The 13949-nt window shown below is 36.9% G+C and overlaps 1 protein-coding gene across 1 annotated transcript; it reads right to left on the bottom strand.

The window, feature by feature from the left end:
• Positions 1-10643: 10643 nt before the first annotated feature.
• Positions 10644-13162, bottom strand: LOC107769288 (uncharacterized). The gene is made up of 5 exons (XM_016588494.2): positions 12852-13162; positions 12692-12763; positions 12121-12200; positions 11817-12019; positions 10644-10909 (listed from the first exon to the last, which is right to left on the bottom strand). The coding sequence occupies exons 1-5, from the start codon at positions 13025-13027 to the stop codon at positions 10811-10813; spliced, it is 630 nt and encodes a 209-aa protein (XP_016443980.1). The 5' UTR covers positions 13028-13162; the 3' UTR covers positions 10644-10810.
• Between the last annotated feature and the right edge of the window lie 787 nt (positions 13163-13949).

Here is a 13949-nt window from a genome sequence, read left to right as displayed (position 1 = left end):
GGCCCAAACGTTTAGGGACTAGCCTGTTAAGCCCTGTCTTTTACACTAAATGGAATTTCAATTTAATTAAGAACACAAATCTGATGAATCTACTACTAAAATTAACTAGCCAGTAAAATAAATTCAATGCAACATTAAACATGAGTTGGAAAGCAACTGATTTCAGATTTCATGACCCACGTAAACTGCCTATGATCACAATTTCAAACATGGTGCATACTAGTTCAAATTTCAAATTCCCTACTATGACTTATTTTTATTAAAATGCTGACTCATGAACTTTGATTAAATACTAACGTGACCACATATGAGAATTGAAACTCGAGAATTAAGGATGCTGGACAAAAATGGATTGCCTAAATTAACCTTACGAATTACATATCTCATATCTACTTTTAACTTTCTGATTTCGAACCCACACACAACCACTCAAACTCAGAATTATAGATTAACTCACATCATCACTACTAAATATAAAGCTCCCATTATCAGAAGAAGTATCACACTACTTTAAAAGTCTACAGCCTAATTAATCACAACTTGAAAATACCATTTATACAGATCTAGGAAAACCGGAAATTAACTAAACTAATAGAAACTATTCTGTTAGTCCAGCATGGAATTATTACAACGAATACTCAACTAAACTCATATGCATTTCTAAATATCTAACACACATTTAACGGTTCAAATTCACAAACTAATAATTAACAGTCCATCAGTACGGTTATTACAGTATAATGAAAGCAGTAAATCAACAATAGGCCTCCACTTCATTCATTTTCAACTGGATATTTTCATACATCGAGTTTCAGGACATGTACCTGGTATGTAGAACAGAAAAACTGGGTAAGCAATCAGCAACAACAAACAGCAAAATACAGCAGCAGAAAGCCCAATACAGTAGCTTCAACACCTCAATCCAGAAATCCCAGCAACACGGAGAAAACCAGTAAAAATGAAAAACAATAATAGTCTGGAAATCTCTCTTTGTTTTCTCTTTCCAGTTTTGAACTCTCTCTGGTGTTCTTCCGCTCTCAATATTTCAGAAAATTTGGTTCTATCTTTTTTACTCTCTCCAAAATGAATTCTGCCCCTGTATATCCAGTGTATCCAGAGTGTATATCGAGTGTATACCGCTCTCTCCGCCCCCTTCTCTCCCCTCCCCCTTTTTTTTCTTCTTCTCTTTTTTCAGCTCCCTTAAATGGGTATTCAATTAGTGCATTTTTCACTATCAATTCAACTTTTCATTTCTTTAATCATCCACTTAATTGTCCACTGAATTAGTGCTTTTAGTTAATTTGATAATGCAAATACTACCCTACCACTATTAGGAGCTTCTCAATTAGTAAATTGGCCCAACCAGATTTTCCTTTTCTTATTCTCAATAGGTTTGGCTGAGTTTTGGTTTTGTGCCTGGCTAAATTGGCACAACCAGATTTTCCTCTTCTTATTCTCTTTTCCTTTTCAATTTTCTTTTCCTTTTTCTTTTCAACAATTAAAACTAAAATCCTAATTAATTATAAAACACCAAATTAACTTAAAAATACTAATTAATTCTACTAATAATTATCACAAATAATTAAATGCCAAATTAAAAGAAAATCACACAATTTGACTAAAATTACAAAAATATGTTATTATTATTTTTTTTTGAATTTTTATTTTTGTAAAACACCTAATTATTAATTAATTCCAAAAAATGTAAAATCAAATCTTAAATGCCAATGCTATATTTTTGTATTTTAATTGCATTAATAAAATTAAACATGCCCACAAATATATGCAAACAATCAGAAAAATCACGCAATAATTTCTAAAAATAACACATAATTAAAGAAAAGACCTAATTTGGGAATTCTTTTGGAGTAATTCGCATGAGGCAAAAATCGCGTGCTCACACTACAAACCAGAACAATACCTGTGATAACTGCATCGGAAGCCTCAGCCTCGGGCCTGGCTGGAAGAACATAACATCGGGGCTGGCCCCACCACCCTGAACTACATCTCTAGGATGGCATGCTGCTGGCTAACCTCCACTTCTAGCGGCTTGAGCTCCACCTCTAATACCTCTACCTCCACCTCTAGCACATCTACCCCTACCTCTAGCTGACTGGGCGAGCTATGGAACACTCGGTGCCTGAACCCTGGCACGGGATCCCTGATGCTGAGAGCTGCTCGATGCTCGAGGGCAATACCTAGCAATGTGCCTCGTGTCGCCACAAGTAAAATAAGCCCTCGGCTGCTGGGGTTAACGACCCTAAAAACTCTGAAGCGGCGGTGCACTGATATGAGCTAGTGGTGCACTGTAGGACTGTTGATCAAAATATTGCGTATGAGAACGACGGCCACCTGAAGCACCGTGAGAAACCTGAAGTGCTGACTGAAAAGGACTAGGAGGATGGACGCTACCAAAAGAATCTCTGCCTCCAGACGAGGTGCTACTGAATCCGCTTGAATTACGAGGCCTCTTGTCAGACCCCTAACCACCTCCTAGCGATAGAACCATCTTAAATCTCCTGGCCACATTGGCCGCCTCCTGAAAAGAAATCTCACTCCCCGTCTCCTTGGCGATCTGAAGTTGAATAAGCTGGATAAGTCCCACAATAAACCTCCTCACCCTCTCTCTCTCGGTGGGAAGTATGATAAGAGCATGACGGGCCAAGTCGATGAATCCGGTCTCATACTGAGTAACGGTCATAGAACCCTGCTGGAGACGTTCAAACTGCCTCCGATAGATCTCTGTCTGAGTGATGGGGAGAAACTTCGCCAAAAATAGCTGAGTAAACTGCTCCCAAGTCAAAGCTGGTGATCCGGCTGGTCTAGCCAAGCAATAATCTCTCCACCTCGTCTTGGCGGATCCAGACATGCGAAAAGTAGCAAAATCGACCCCATCGGTCTCCACTATCCCATGTTCCTGAGAACCTTATGACAATTGTCTAGATAATCATTGGGATCCTTAGAAGATGCACCGTTGAAAGTAGTAGTGAAGAGCTTGTTGAACCTGTCCAACCTCCACAAAGCATCGGCAGACATAGCTGCTCCATCACCGGTCTGTGCTACCACACCCAGCTGAACTGCTCCAATTGGCTGAACTGCTGGAGTCTAAAACTGGGGAGCTACCTGCTCCGGAGTGCGAGTAGCAGGAGTCTGAGCTCCTCCTCCAGCCTAAGAGATGGCTGGGGCTACAGGAAGCAAGCCTGCTCGGGTGACACTCTCCATAAGGCCCACTAGACGAACCAAAACATCCTGGAGTACTGGGGTAGCAATAAACCCCTCTAGGACCTGAGCTGGGCCCACCGAAACGGCCTGGGCCGGAACCTCATCATAAAAGTCAACCTGAGGCTCCGCCGCTGGTGCCGCTACTTTGCCCCTACCTCGACCTCTAGCACGGCCTCGGCCTTGCCCTCTGCCCCTCATGGGAGTTGCTGCTGGGGGCTCAGGCTGCGAGTCGGTGGATGAGGAAGCGCATGTTCTCGTCATCTGCGAAAGAACAGAGTAGAAGTTCAATTAGCATTGAGAAACTAAACCGCACGACATGAAGGAATAAATGTGAAGTTTTTCCTAACTCTGTAGCCTCTGGGGGATAAATACATACGTCTCCGTACCGATCCCTCAGACTCTACTAAGCTTGTCTGTGAACTGTGAGACCCATGTAACCTAGAGCTCTGATACCAACTTGTCACGACCCGAATTTTCTACCCTCGGGAGTCGTGATGGCGCCTACTAATGTGAGCTAGGCAAGCCGACTGTTTGAACAAAGTTACCTTTTTACCCATTTTATATTCTTTAACAATTATAAAGCAATACCTTGTAGACAACAAAATTTACAATAAGCAGAAGAAAAGCAATGAACTATCTGAATATGTATCCAATACAACTCCTTGAGTATCGACTACCTAGAACTGGTGTCACAGTTTCACAGACGGTCTAAGAATGCTACATACAAAGCCTGAAAGATAAAAGATACACTATTTCTGAAATTAGTAAAGGAAACAGGATAAAGGAAAGATAGTGTAGACACCTGATTTTTGACCCTCCCCGAGAATTTTCACATTTTTAGCATAAATATGTAATTTAGGCCTAATATAGCTATTTTGACTATTTTTGCTTTATTTCGTCGCAAAAGAGGAAAATTACAAAAATATATATATAAATTTTAGTTTATGTATTTCTCATAAACTTGAAAAAATACAAAAATTGTACTTTATTTTTGTACTTTATATAATTTCGAAAATTACCAAAAATATAGTTCTATTAATGTTTTATAGTCATTTTAATTTTGAAAAATACAAAAATGTTACTTTATATTTTATCTTTATATTAAAAACGAAAATTACCAAAAATATAGTTCTATTAATGTTTTATAGTCATTTTAATTTTGAAAAATACAAAAATGTTACTTTATATTTTATCTTTATATTAAAAACGAAAATTACAAAAAAATAGTTTTATTAGTATTTTGTAGTTATTTTAATCTTGAAAAAATATTAAAAAAGATCTAGTTTTGTGTTAATTATCAGTCTTATTTTTGTAGTTATTTTGCTTACATAATCAGTTGAGCAACGTCGTGTTCCTATTTCTCGGGTCCGGGCAAAAGAATAATATTCGGGTTCAAACTACCCGGTTTTAGGCCTAATTTCGGACCTAGCCCATAATAATTCGAGTCCACCACACGTGAGGGGACACGCGTGGGGAACACGGACGGAACACCGTACACGGGGAACCCACCACGCGTGGGGGACACAAGTCTCGAACCCCACCACGCGTGGGGCTCATTTTTCTTGGCAGAAGGTTATCAAATACACGGGCAAAACACATTTGGAGGAGGACTTTGAAATTTTTTAAGAACTTATGCACTGTTGATCTTCTTCTTGAAAGGAAGAAGAACCAAACGACACTAGCAGACCGCCCAAAACCACCATTCCTTACGTCCCGTCCAGCTAACCCCTCTCCGTCTCGCCACCTCCGTCAACAACCAAACAGGCCCGTCGACCACTGTCCAAACGAACGCCGGAAAACACGACCATTCCTCCTCCTCCTCCTAGCTCCGTCAAACTAGTCCGGCGATCCTCCATTAAACCCGGCGTCCGCTGTTCATCGTCTTCCTCCTCTTCCTGAAGAAAACCTAGGAAAAACCCTAGCGACCATAACCCAAAACCACTAACTCCCTCATCGTCGTCACTATCCCGTCGCCACTGCCCCCTACTCCCTCACGTCCCAAAACGCCATAACCACCAGCTCCACCCCCTCGTCGTCACTTTCCAGTCGACAACTAAACGACCAGCGAGCACCACCGGAAAACCAGCGGCTTCGCCATCGAGCAGTAGCTGTGACTGCGCTGCTGCATCGCGCCACCAGCTCCTTCCATATCTGATCCTTTCCTCACATCCAAACGACCCCTTCTGCTGCAGCTTCACGTACCAGTTGCCGCGTCGGAAAATACAACAGCAACCCAACAATCTCTGGTCGTTGACAGTTTTTGGGTCCGAGCTTTCCATTTTCCATCGAGGTCGTCTTTGGTTCGTCGAGGTCCGGTACGTCGAGGTGTTTGTCCGAGGTTTCGTCATTGTTCCTCGTTTAGTGAGGTCAGGTTCGAGTTCCGTCGGGGCGCTGTTGGTCGTTCTAGGTTTGTCGAGGTTCGAAGGTTAGTGTTCTTTGTCCTTTGTTTCATTCCGTTCGTTTCGCATATTATGGTTCAAGGTGAATGTCAACAATGCAATTTTTTGTCGTTTTATTAAAAAAAATGTTTATCTTATGGTTAGTTACTGCATGTGTTTAAAGTAAATGTGAGAACATATCGTGAGCTTAAGTTTTTTACGAGAATGTCTACTTCCATGCATATACTTGTGTTTATTAAGGGAACAATTTGACATCCTGTGAATTGTTGCGAACATATGTACTCGCGTATATTATGTACTCTCATTGTAATAGGTATGTGAACACCCGAATGAAAAATCATGACTACTAGCGTTTAAGCCTTATTCCTCGATCTTTAGTAATAGAAGTCGGATTTAATAACAATAACAATACGTTAGCAAAGTTGGGATTAATAGGAGCCTTATTAAAATACTTAGAATTCGGGACAAGCCGTTTAGCGAAATTCCACGGCCTTACCTAAAAATAATAATACGCTAGTCGCTTTAGGCGCGCCTTTAATAATTTAATTTTCTTAAGCTCGGGTGCACATTTATGTGACCCAAATCCAAGTCTCAATGAAATCGAAATGTGTCTCTAATCACGGGTATATTGATTGTGACGTGGTCTGAGATGCATTTCCATGACGTTGTAAATCCTTTTAATAATGAATGAGACGAGCCTCAACAAACAAAAAAATGCACAACTTGCGGGGCCCTCTAAATGTGTATATATTAAAACACTTAGAATTCGGGACATGCCGTTTAGCGAATTTTACGGCCTTCCCCAAAATAACAATACGTTAGTTGCGTTAGGCACGCCTTTAATAATTTATTTTCCTTAACTCGGGTGCACATTTATGTGACCTAAATCTAAATCTCAACCGAGTCGAGATATGTCAAACAACCACGGGTGCATTGATGTAACGTGGTTCGAGATATGTTTTCGCGACGTTGCAATTCCCTGTAAGAAATAATAATAATAATAATTATGAAAGCGGTAAAAGTTAAAATTTGCACATAAGTTCATATTTGTATAAAATCAGATAATCAAGCCGAATATAACAGTTGAGTGACCGTGCTAGAACCTCGGAACTCGGGAATGCCTAACACCTTCTCCCGGGTTAACAGAATTTCTTATCCGGATTTCTGGTACGCAGACTGTAATATGAAGTCATTCTTTTCCTCGATTCGGGATTAAAATTGGTGACTTGGGACACCTTAAATCTCCTAAGTGGCGACTCTGAAATAAATAAACCAATCCCGTTTCGATTGTCCTTTAATTGGAAAAACTCCCTTGCGCCCTCTCGGGTGCGGAAAAAGGAGGTGTGACAGAGAGGAGGTGACGCCAAGGCCCCCGGATGACTGCTGCAGCAGGTTTACCTTGAGTCTCCACTGCAACGAACAGCTACTATCGATCAAATACCTGGATCTATACACAAAATGTACAGAAGTGTAGTATCAGCACAACCGACTCCATGTGCTGGTAAGTGCCTAGCCTAACCTCGATGAAGTACTGACGAGGCTAGAACCAGACTACCAAATAAACCTGTGCAATTAAATCATATACAGCTGAAAATAGAAGCAGATAATTACTATTAAAATTGGGCGAGGGAAACATGCTGCGGGGAGTAACAGGTAACAACAGAACGACCGTAGAGAAATATAAGGAATGCCATAAATCAATTACCAGCAAAAAATAAGGAAATAGAAGAAACAGGCACACACGTAATACTGTTGCAGGCGTGCAACCCGATCCCATTTCATACATTACCGTTGCAGGCGTGCAACTTGCTCCCATTTCACATATTATCGTTGCAGGTGTGCAACCCGCTCCTATTTCACATATTACCGTTACAGGCGTGCAACCCGCTCCCATTTCTTTTGTCAACACCAATCAAAAAAAAGGTCCCGGCAAGGGATCAATAATATCAAACAAACATCCCGGCAATGGAACAATAATATGACAATAATATCCCGACAAAGGACCAATAATGATAATAATATCCCAGCAAGAGAACAGTAACGATAATAACATCCCAGCAAGGGAACAATAATGATAATAACATGTGAAGCGCAATAAACCACAACGGAGTCATAACAATTACAATACAAGACTCACGAGCATGCTTGACACCGACGTATAGATACTCGTCACCATGCCTATACGTCGTACTCCACAATTAACACGTAGCAAATAAGACACGACTCCTAATCCCTCAAGCTAAGGTTAGACCAAACACTTACCTCGATGCCACGAACACAATTCAAGTCTCTACTATCACATTACCTCTTGATTCCACCACCAATTCACTCGTATCTAGCCACAAATTACTTAATTACATCAATAAATGCTAAATGAATCAATTCTAATGCATGAAAATGAGTTTTCAAAAGTTTTACCCAAAAAGTCAAAAATCGCCCCGGAGTCCACAAGGTCAAAACTCGAGGTTTGAACCAAAACCCGATTACCCATTCCCCCACGAACTTATATATATAATTAGTTTTGAAATCGGACCTTAAATCGAGGTCCAAATCCCCAATTTTTGAAAAACCTAGGTTCTACCCAAAACACCCAATTTCCCCCATGAAAATCATTGATTTTGAGTTGAAATCATGTGAAAAGATGTTAATGATTGAAGAAAACGAGTTAAAATTGACTTACAATCGATTTGGAAGAAGAGTTGTCTTTGAAAAATCGCCTAAGAGTGTTTTGGTTTTGAAAGAGTGTGAAAAATAAAATATTTTCGGCTAAGTTAAAAAATTGCAGGTCGCAGATGTCGCAATTGCGACCAGGGTTCGCAATTGCGAACCCAGACTTCTGCTAAGCTCGCATTTGCGAAGTGACGCTCGTATTTGCGAACATACAATCGCATTTGCGATAACGGGCCCAAATGGGGAGTATTGCATTTGCGAAGGAAAAATCTCGCATTTGCGAGGAAGGGCTGGCCTGGGCTATTTCGCATTTGCGACTTAGCCTTCGCATTTGCGAACTCGCATTTGCGAGCCAGGCTGCAGGCCTGCAATGAAACAGCTGAAGCCTGCAATTTCTCAAGTCCAAAATCCACCCCGTGGCCTATCCAAAACACACCCGAGCTCTCGGGGCTCCAAACCAAACATCCGCACCAACCTAAAAACATCATACGGACTCGCTCGTATATTCAAATCACTAAAATAACATCAACAACTGTGAATTTAGCATCAAAATTATGAAATTTCTTAAGAACTTCAAATTTTCCAAATTTTCTCAAATACGATTCGATTCACGTCATTTCTAGTCTGTTTCTTACCAAATTTCACAGACTTATCTTAAATCTCATATAAGACCTGTACCGGACGCCGGAACCAAAATACGAGCTCGATACCATTAAGTTTTAAACACATTTCATTTTCAAAAACTCATAAATATTTCAGAAAAAAAATTTCTTTAAAAATTCATTTCTCGCGCTTGGGACCTCGGAATTCAATTCCGGGGATACACCCAAGTCCCATATTTTCCTACGGACCCTCCGGGACCGTCAAATCACGGGTCCGTTTACCCAAAATATTGACCGAAGTCAACTTTGTTATTTTAAAGTCAAAATTTATCATTTTCACATATTTTCACATATTGGCTTTCCAGCTACGCATTCGGATTGCGCACGCAAATCGTGATGAGACAGAAAAAGTTTTTTAAGGCCCCGAAACACAAGAGTTACTTTTAAAACAAGCGATGACCTTTTGGATCATCACATTAGTTTTGATACACTCATATTCTTTATGTCACTATGTGAGGCAAATAAAATATCAAAGTATTTCGATTGGCAATAACTGGAAAAGTCAGATCCAGATCGATATGATATTTCTTTTGATTTAACAAAAAGGGTCATATCCAACAAGCCAGCAATTTACTGGTTGGAATTCATGTGCTTGAAATATTTAATTTGAACAAACATGTGCTAATCAATAAATTGCAGTACTTGGAATATTATACCATTAAGTTAGTCATAATGTGCTTTTTGGATATTGCTATCCATGTAGGTCAGAATTATTAAAGATGCTTGTGTTATAGTTTTCTTTAAAATGTGCAACTTATGTAAATTCATTTATGTACCTTTATAAATGGAAAAATGGCATTATATAGCTGCTGTAAAAATAATAGCCGAAAGAATATATAAAATTTGTATATTTTTTGTATATATATATATATATATATATACATTCTGTATGTTATATACAAAATTATACAAATTTTATACACTTTTTCGACTACCAAATATAAATAGTTTCTGGCATAGGCTAAAAGTGATAATACCCCTTTACACATTTCACGTATATGTTTACATAATAGTCATAAATTTGTGTGTATTACAGTATGGTTTTTATAACTCTTTAAGAAAATACAGTCAAACCATTTTTTAACAGCCTTGGTTGTTCAAATATGTTTTGATTGATATAATAAAGTACGATTATTGAGAAAACATATTATATCGTAACATAAAAAGTTGGTTCCAAAGAAAACTAGACCGTTATAGTAAAGTGTTGTTAACAGAATATATGTTATAGATATGTCATTATAGTAGTACACTAGTTGATAGTATTCATTAGATAATTAGACAACTCTGTATATGTAACTCTAAAGTGTTTGACTATTTAAATGCTCCTAAATCACATTTACCTTTGGAGTGTTTTCTACATAATTCTTCACAATTGAGGGTTAATAAAGTTATTTTTTAATAACTTTACCAAGAATTTTGATATATTCAAAATATTATCAGCTTATAATCAGATTTAGCATTGCCAAGGGACAAAAATAAAATATTACGTATTAATTTTTTAGTGTTACAATCTACTTTGTAACATTAAATAAAAATAAAAGCAAGAATTTTACAACACAAATTCCTCCTAAAACACAAAGGCAAAGAAGAAAAAGGTATTGGAAAATAGATTGTTTCTCTCATTAATCATATTAATTATTATGGTATAGTAACAACTAACAACTACTATATATCAAGAAAGTTCACAGCCTGGAATAACGACTCTAGTTCTACTTATTTCCGTCAATTATTGAATTTATGTTGATACATAAAATAAACATAATTGATGCAAATAAACTACGCACTAATGTTTAATACAATGGCTAACAAGCTCGAAAGGACAAGCAAATTGGCTAAGCATGAAAAATAAAGTAATGACTAATTTTTCTTGTCGCTTAATTCTTGGCTGACCTTCTCAACTTGATTTGCATTGTTAGTGTTAATTAATGTGTCCATCACTTTGTCCATATCTTTAATCTGTAAATATCCCAAAAAAGAAAGAATATTATCATCATGTACTAAAATTATACACACTGATAAAGTTAAAATAATTTCATTATCATTGTAGTTTAACCTATGATACAGACCCATATTACCATACTTATCATAAAGATATATTAGTAATTACTTTATGAGTAGCCGAATCATGTAAATATACTTATATTACGGTGCATAAAATTTAAACTCTTTTACAACAACAACAACCCAGTAATAATCTCACTAATGGGGTCTGGAAAGGGTAGAATGTACGCAGACCTTACCCCTACCCACGAGGGTAGAGAGGCTATTTCCGGGAGACTCTCGGCTCAAAAACAAATTTGAGTACTCTATTATTATTATTATTATTATTATTATTATTATTATTATTATTATTATTATTATTATTATTATTATTATTATTATTATTATTATAGTGTGAAAATTTGTAATACCTATCTCATCACCTTTCACTTAATTATGCAATAGGGGCGTATGTAGTATTAAGGCACAAATTCAACTGAATCCATAATTTTTTATGCGTAATATAAATTTATCGGTAAATATCTGTTAAAATTATAATAAATTGTAGATATGAACTCATAACTTCAAAAAATGGATTCAATACTAAAAATCTTAAAGATTAAACTTATAAAATCTAAATTCTGGATCCGCTTCTGAAGGCAACGACAACATTATTTTCCTTGTTCTAACCACACTTTCATTTTAAGCGACCTGACTTGTTGGGACTCATTTGATATAAAGGATAAATTGTACTTTGTGGATATTTGGTTTAAAAATGACAAAACTTTTTTTAAATTTCTTAACCTGTGTATCGGTCAAACTTCTTCACATAAAATAAAATACAACTGAATTTAAACAAAAAGAAGAAAAATATGAGACTGACCTTTTGAATGATATCTTGAGCTTCATTGGCATATTTGACTGCCCCTTCAGCTAGATTTTCTATTGAATCAAGACTTTCTTTAAGCTTTGAATCCCCTGGAAGTTTCTCTTCAATTTCTTCAGTAATTTTATCTACTTTCTCAGCAACCTCTTCTACTATCTCACTCATATTTTCCACTGTTTCTACTGCTTGTAGCACATTATCTTCAAATGCGTAATCCAGAAAATAAATATATACCATTTCCTATAAATATTATGATAATTAAATATAGGGATTCACATACTTCAAATAAAAGTTTACCTACTTTTGAGTAGTTGTAGAGGACTGACTTTGTTCCTAAATGAAGGTAGTATTAGAGGTAGAAGAAACCCCAATAACCATTTCCTGCATATAATATATAAAAACTTCAAAATTTGATAACCCCAGAAAACCTTCAATAGATATTTTTTTTAGGGTTTGATCCAATCATATTAAGTTACTTGAACAGACAACCAAATAGCTGCCCCCCCCAAAAAAAAAAAAAAGAATCAACTCAAGTAGCTTCCCATAAAACAGCTTAAGCTAAAAACAAGCCCGCGGATATGTGTATTATTGTGTATATTTAGTGTATGATCTACGTATACATGATAAAAACTAGGCTAAAAGGGCAGTCTGGTGCACAAAGCTTCTGCTATGAGCAGGGTCGGGGATGGGTCAGACCACAAAGGTCTATCGTACGCAGTCTTACCTGCATTTCTGCAAGAGATTGTTTCCACGGCTCGAACTTGTGACCTCATGATCACATGACAACAACTTTACTAGTTAAGCCAACGCTCCCGTCCTAAATCTGACAGGCTATATTCGCAAAAAAAAAAGGAAAAAGAAATTAACTCTACCATCCAAAAAATGGAGATTTGCCGGGAGGTGGAGCATCTGATCCAGTACTGTTGGCTGAGTTGCACTTCACACTAAGGAAAAAAATTTGCATATTGAAATAGTTAATAAATGGAATTTTTACAACAGAAAATTAAAAGGGGGAACAGAAATTAAACCTACGTGAGTATTCCATTTTTCCCATTGGAATTGACGAAATTGAGAAGCTTGTTGATCTTCTTTAGATGGGATTTTCTACATAGCACAGACCTTGAATATGGAAAATGGGATTTTTGGGATATATTTTGGTTGTATGTAAGATTGTAAATTGGATTTGAATAAGTAATTTTGGTGGACATTTTGATTGTATGAAAGATCAAAATGACCTTTAATTTCTTGACGGACTTTTTTTTTCCAAGAAGAAATATATATGAAGAGTCTTGGTTTCCATTTGGTGGGTTGTAATCATGTGTGATGTGTAATAATTATATAAACAAACAATGTTTTCTTTGTCAGCATTAAAACTAAATAATCATGTCGAATGGAAGTGTTGCGCACATGGAAATTATTTATTCCAAGTTGTAATTATACAAAGAATAAAGTCTGTACTATTGATAGTTTTTTCGGATATCTAATTATTGTGTCATATCAAAATCAGAAGAAATTTATATAAAAGAAACAAATGCAGACTGAGTGTATATTCATTGTATTTATTTTATTATTTCAACAGATCCAATCTTATATCAGTTTGAAATTATTGGTATTTCCTAGAAATACTAAAAAGAAACCAATTTAGTTTTTATTGTTGACTTATATATTTGTTTTTTTGTCTTAACAACCAGAGAACATGATTCACGATTTCTCTTCTCTTGTCCCCTAATATCTTTTCCTTGAAGTAACACGCAAGGTATTGATATAAAAAAGACGGTGACACTAATAATAAAATACAATTCATTGTAAGGGAAAACTGTTGAGAGTAGTATAAGTAGTGTTACATAACTTAACCCTAGTTACAAACTTACAATACTAACTAGAGTTTATACCAACAGTTAATAGTTAGTTACATTAGTTAAAGTTTTATATATACACTTGTAACCGTAACTAAATTACGTGTTCCGAGGCCTTAAAACCTCCCTTTTATCTCATCTCGAGTTGCGTGCGTAGTCCGAGCGCGTATCTGGAAAGCCATTATCTGGAAATCTGTGAAAAAAGATAAATTTTGCTTTTAAAATGAATTTATGTTGATTTTGGTATATTTTGGGTAAACGGAACCGGACCCGT

This window comes from Nicotiana tabacum, chromosome 11 (genome assembly GCF_000715075.1).
Source record: "Nicotiana tabacum cultivar K326 chromosome 11, ASM71507v2, whole genome shotgun sequence".
NCBI classification, from domain to species: Eukaryota; Viridiplantae; Streptophyta; class Magnoliopsida; order Solanales; family Solanaceae; genus Nicotiana; species Nicotiana tabacum.
Note: the sequence above shows the minus strand (reverse complement) of the source record. Positions and strands in the feature narration are given on the sequence as shown.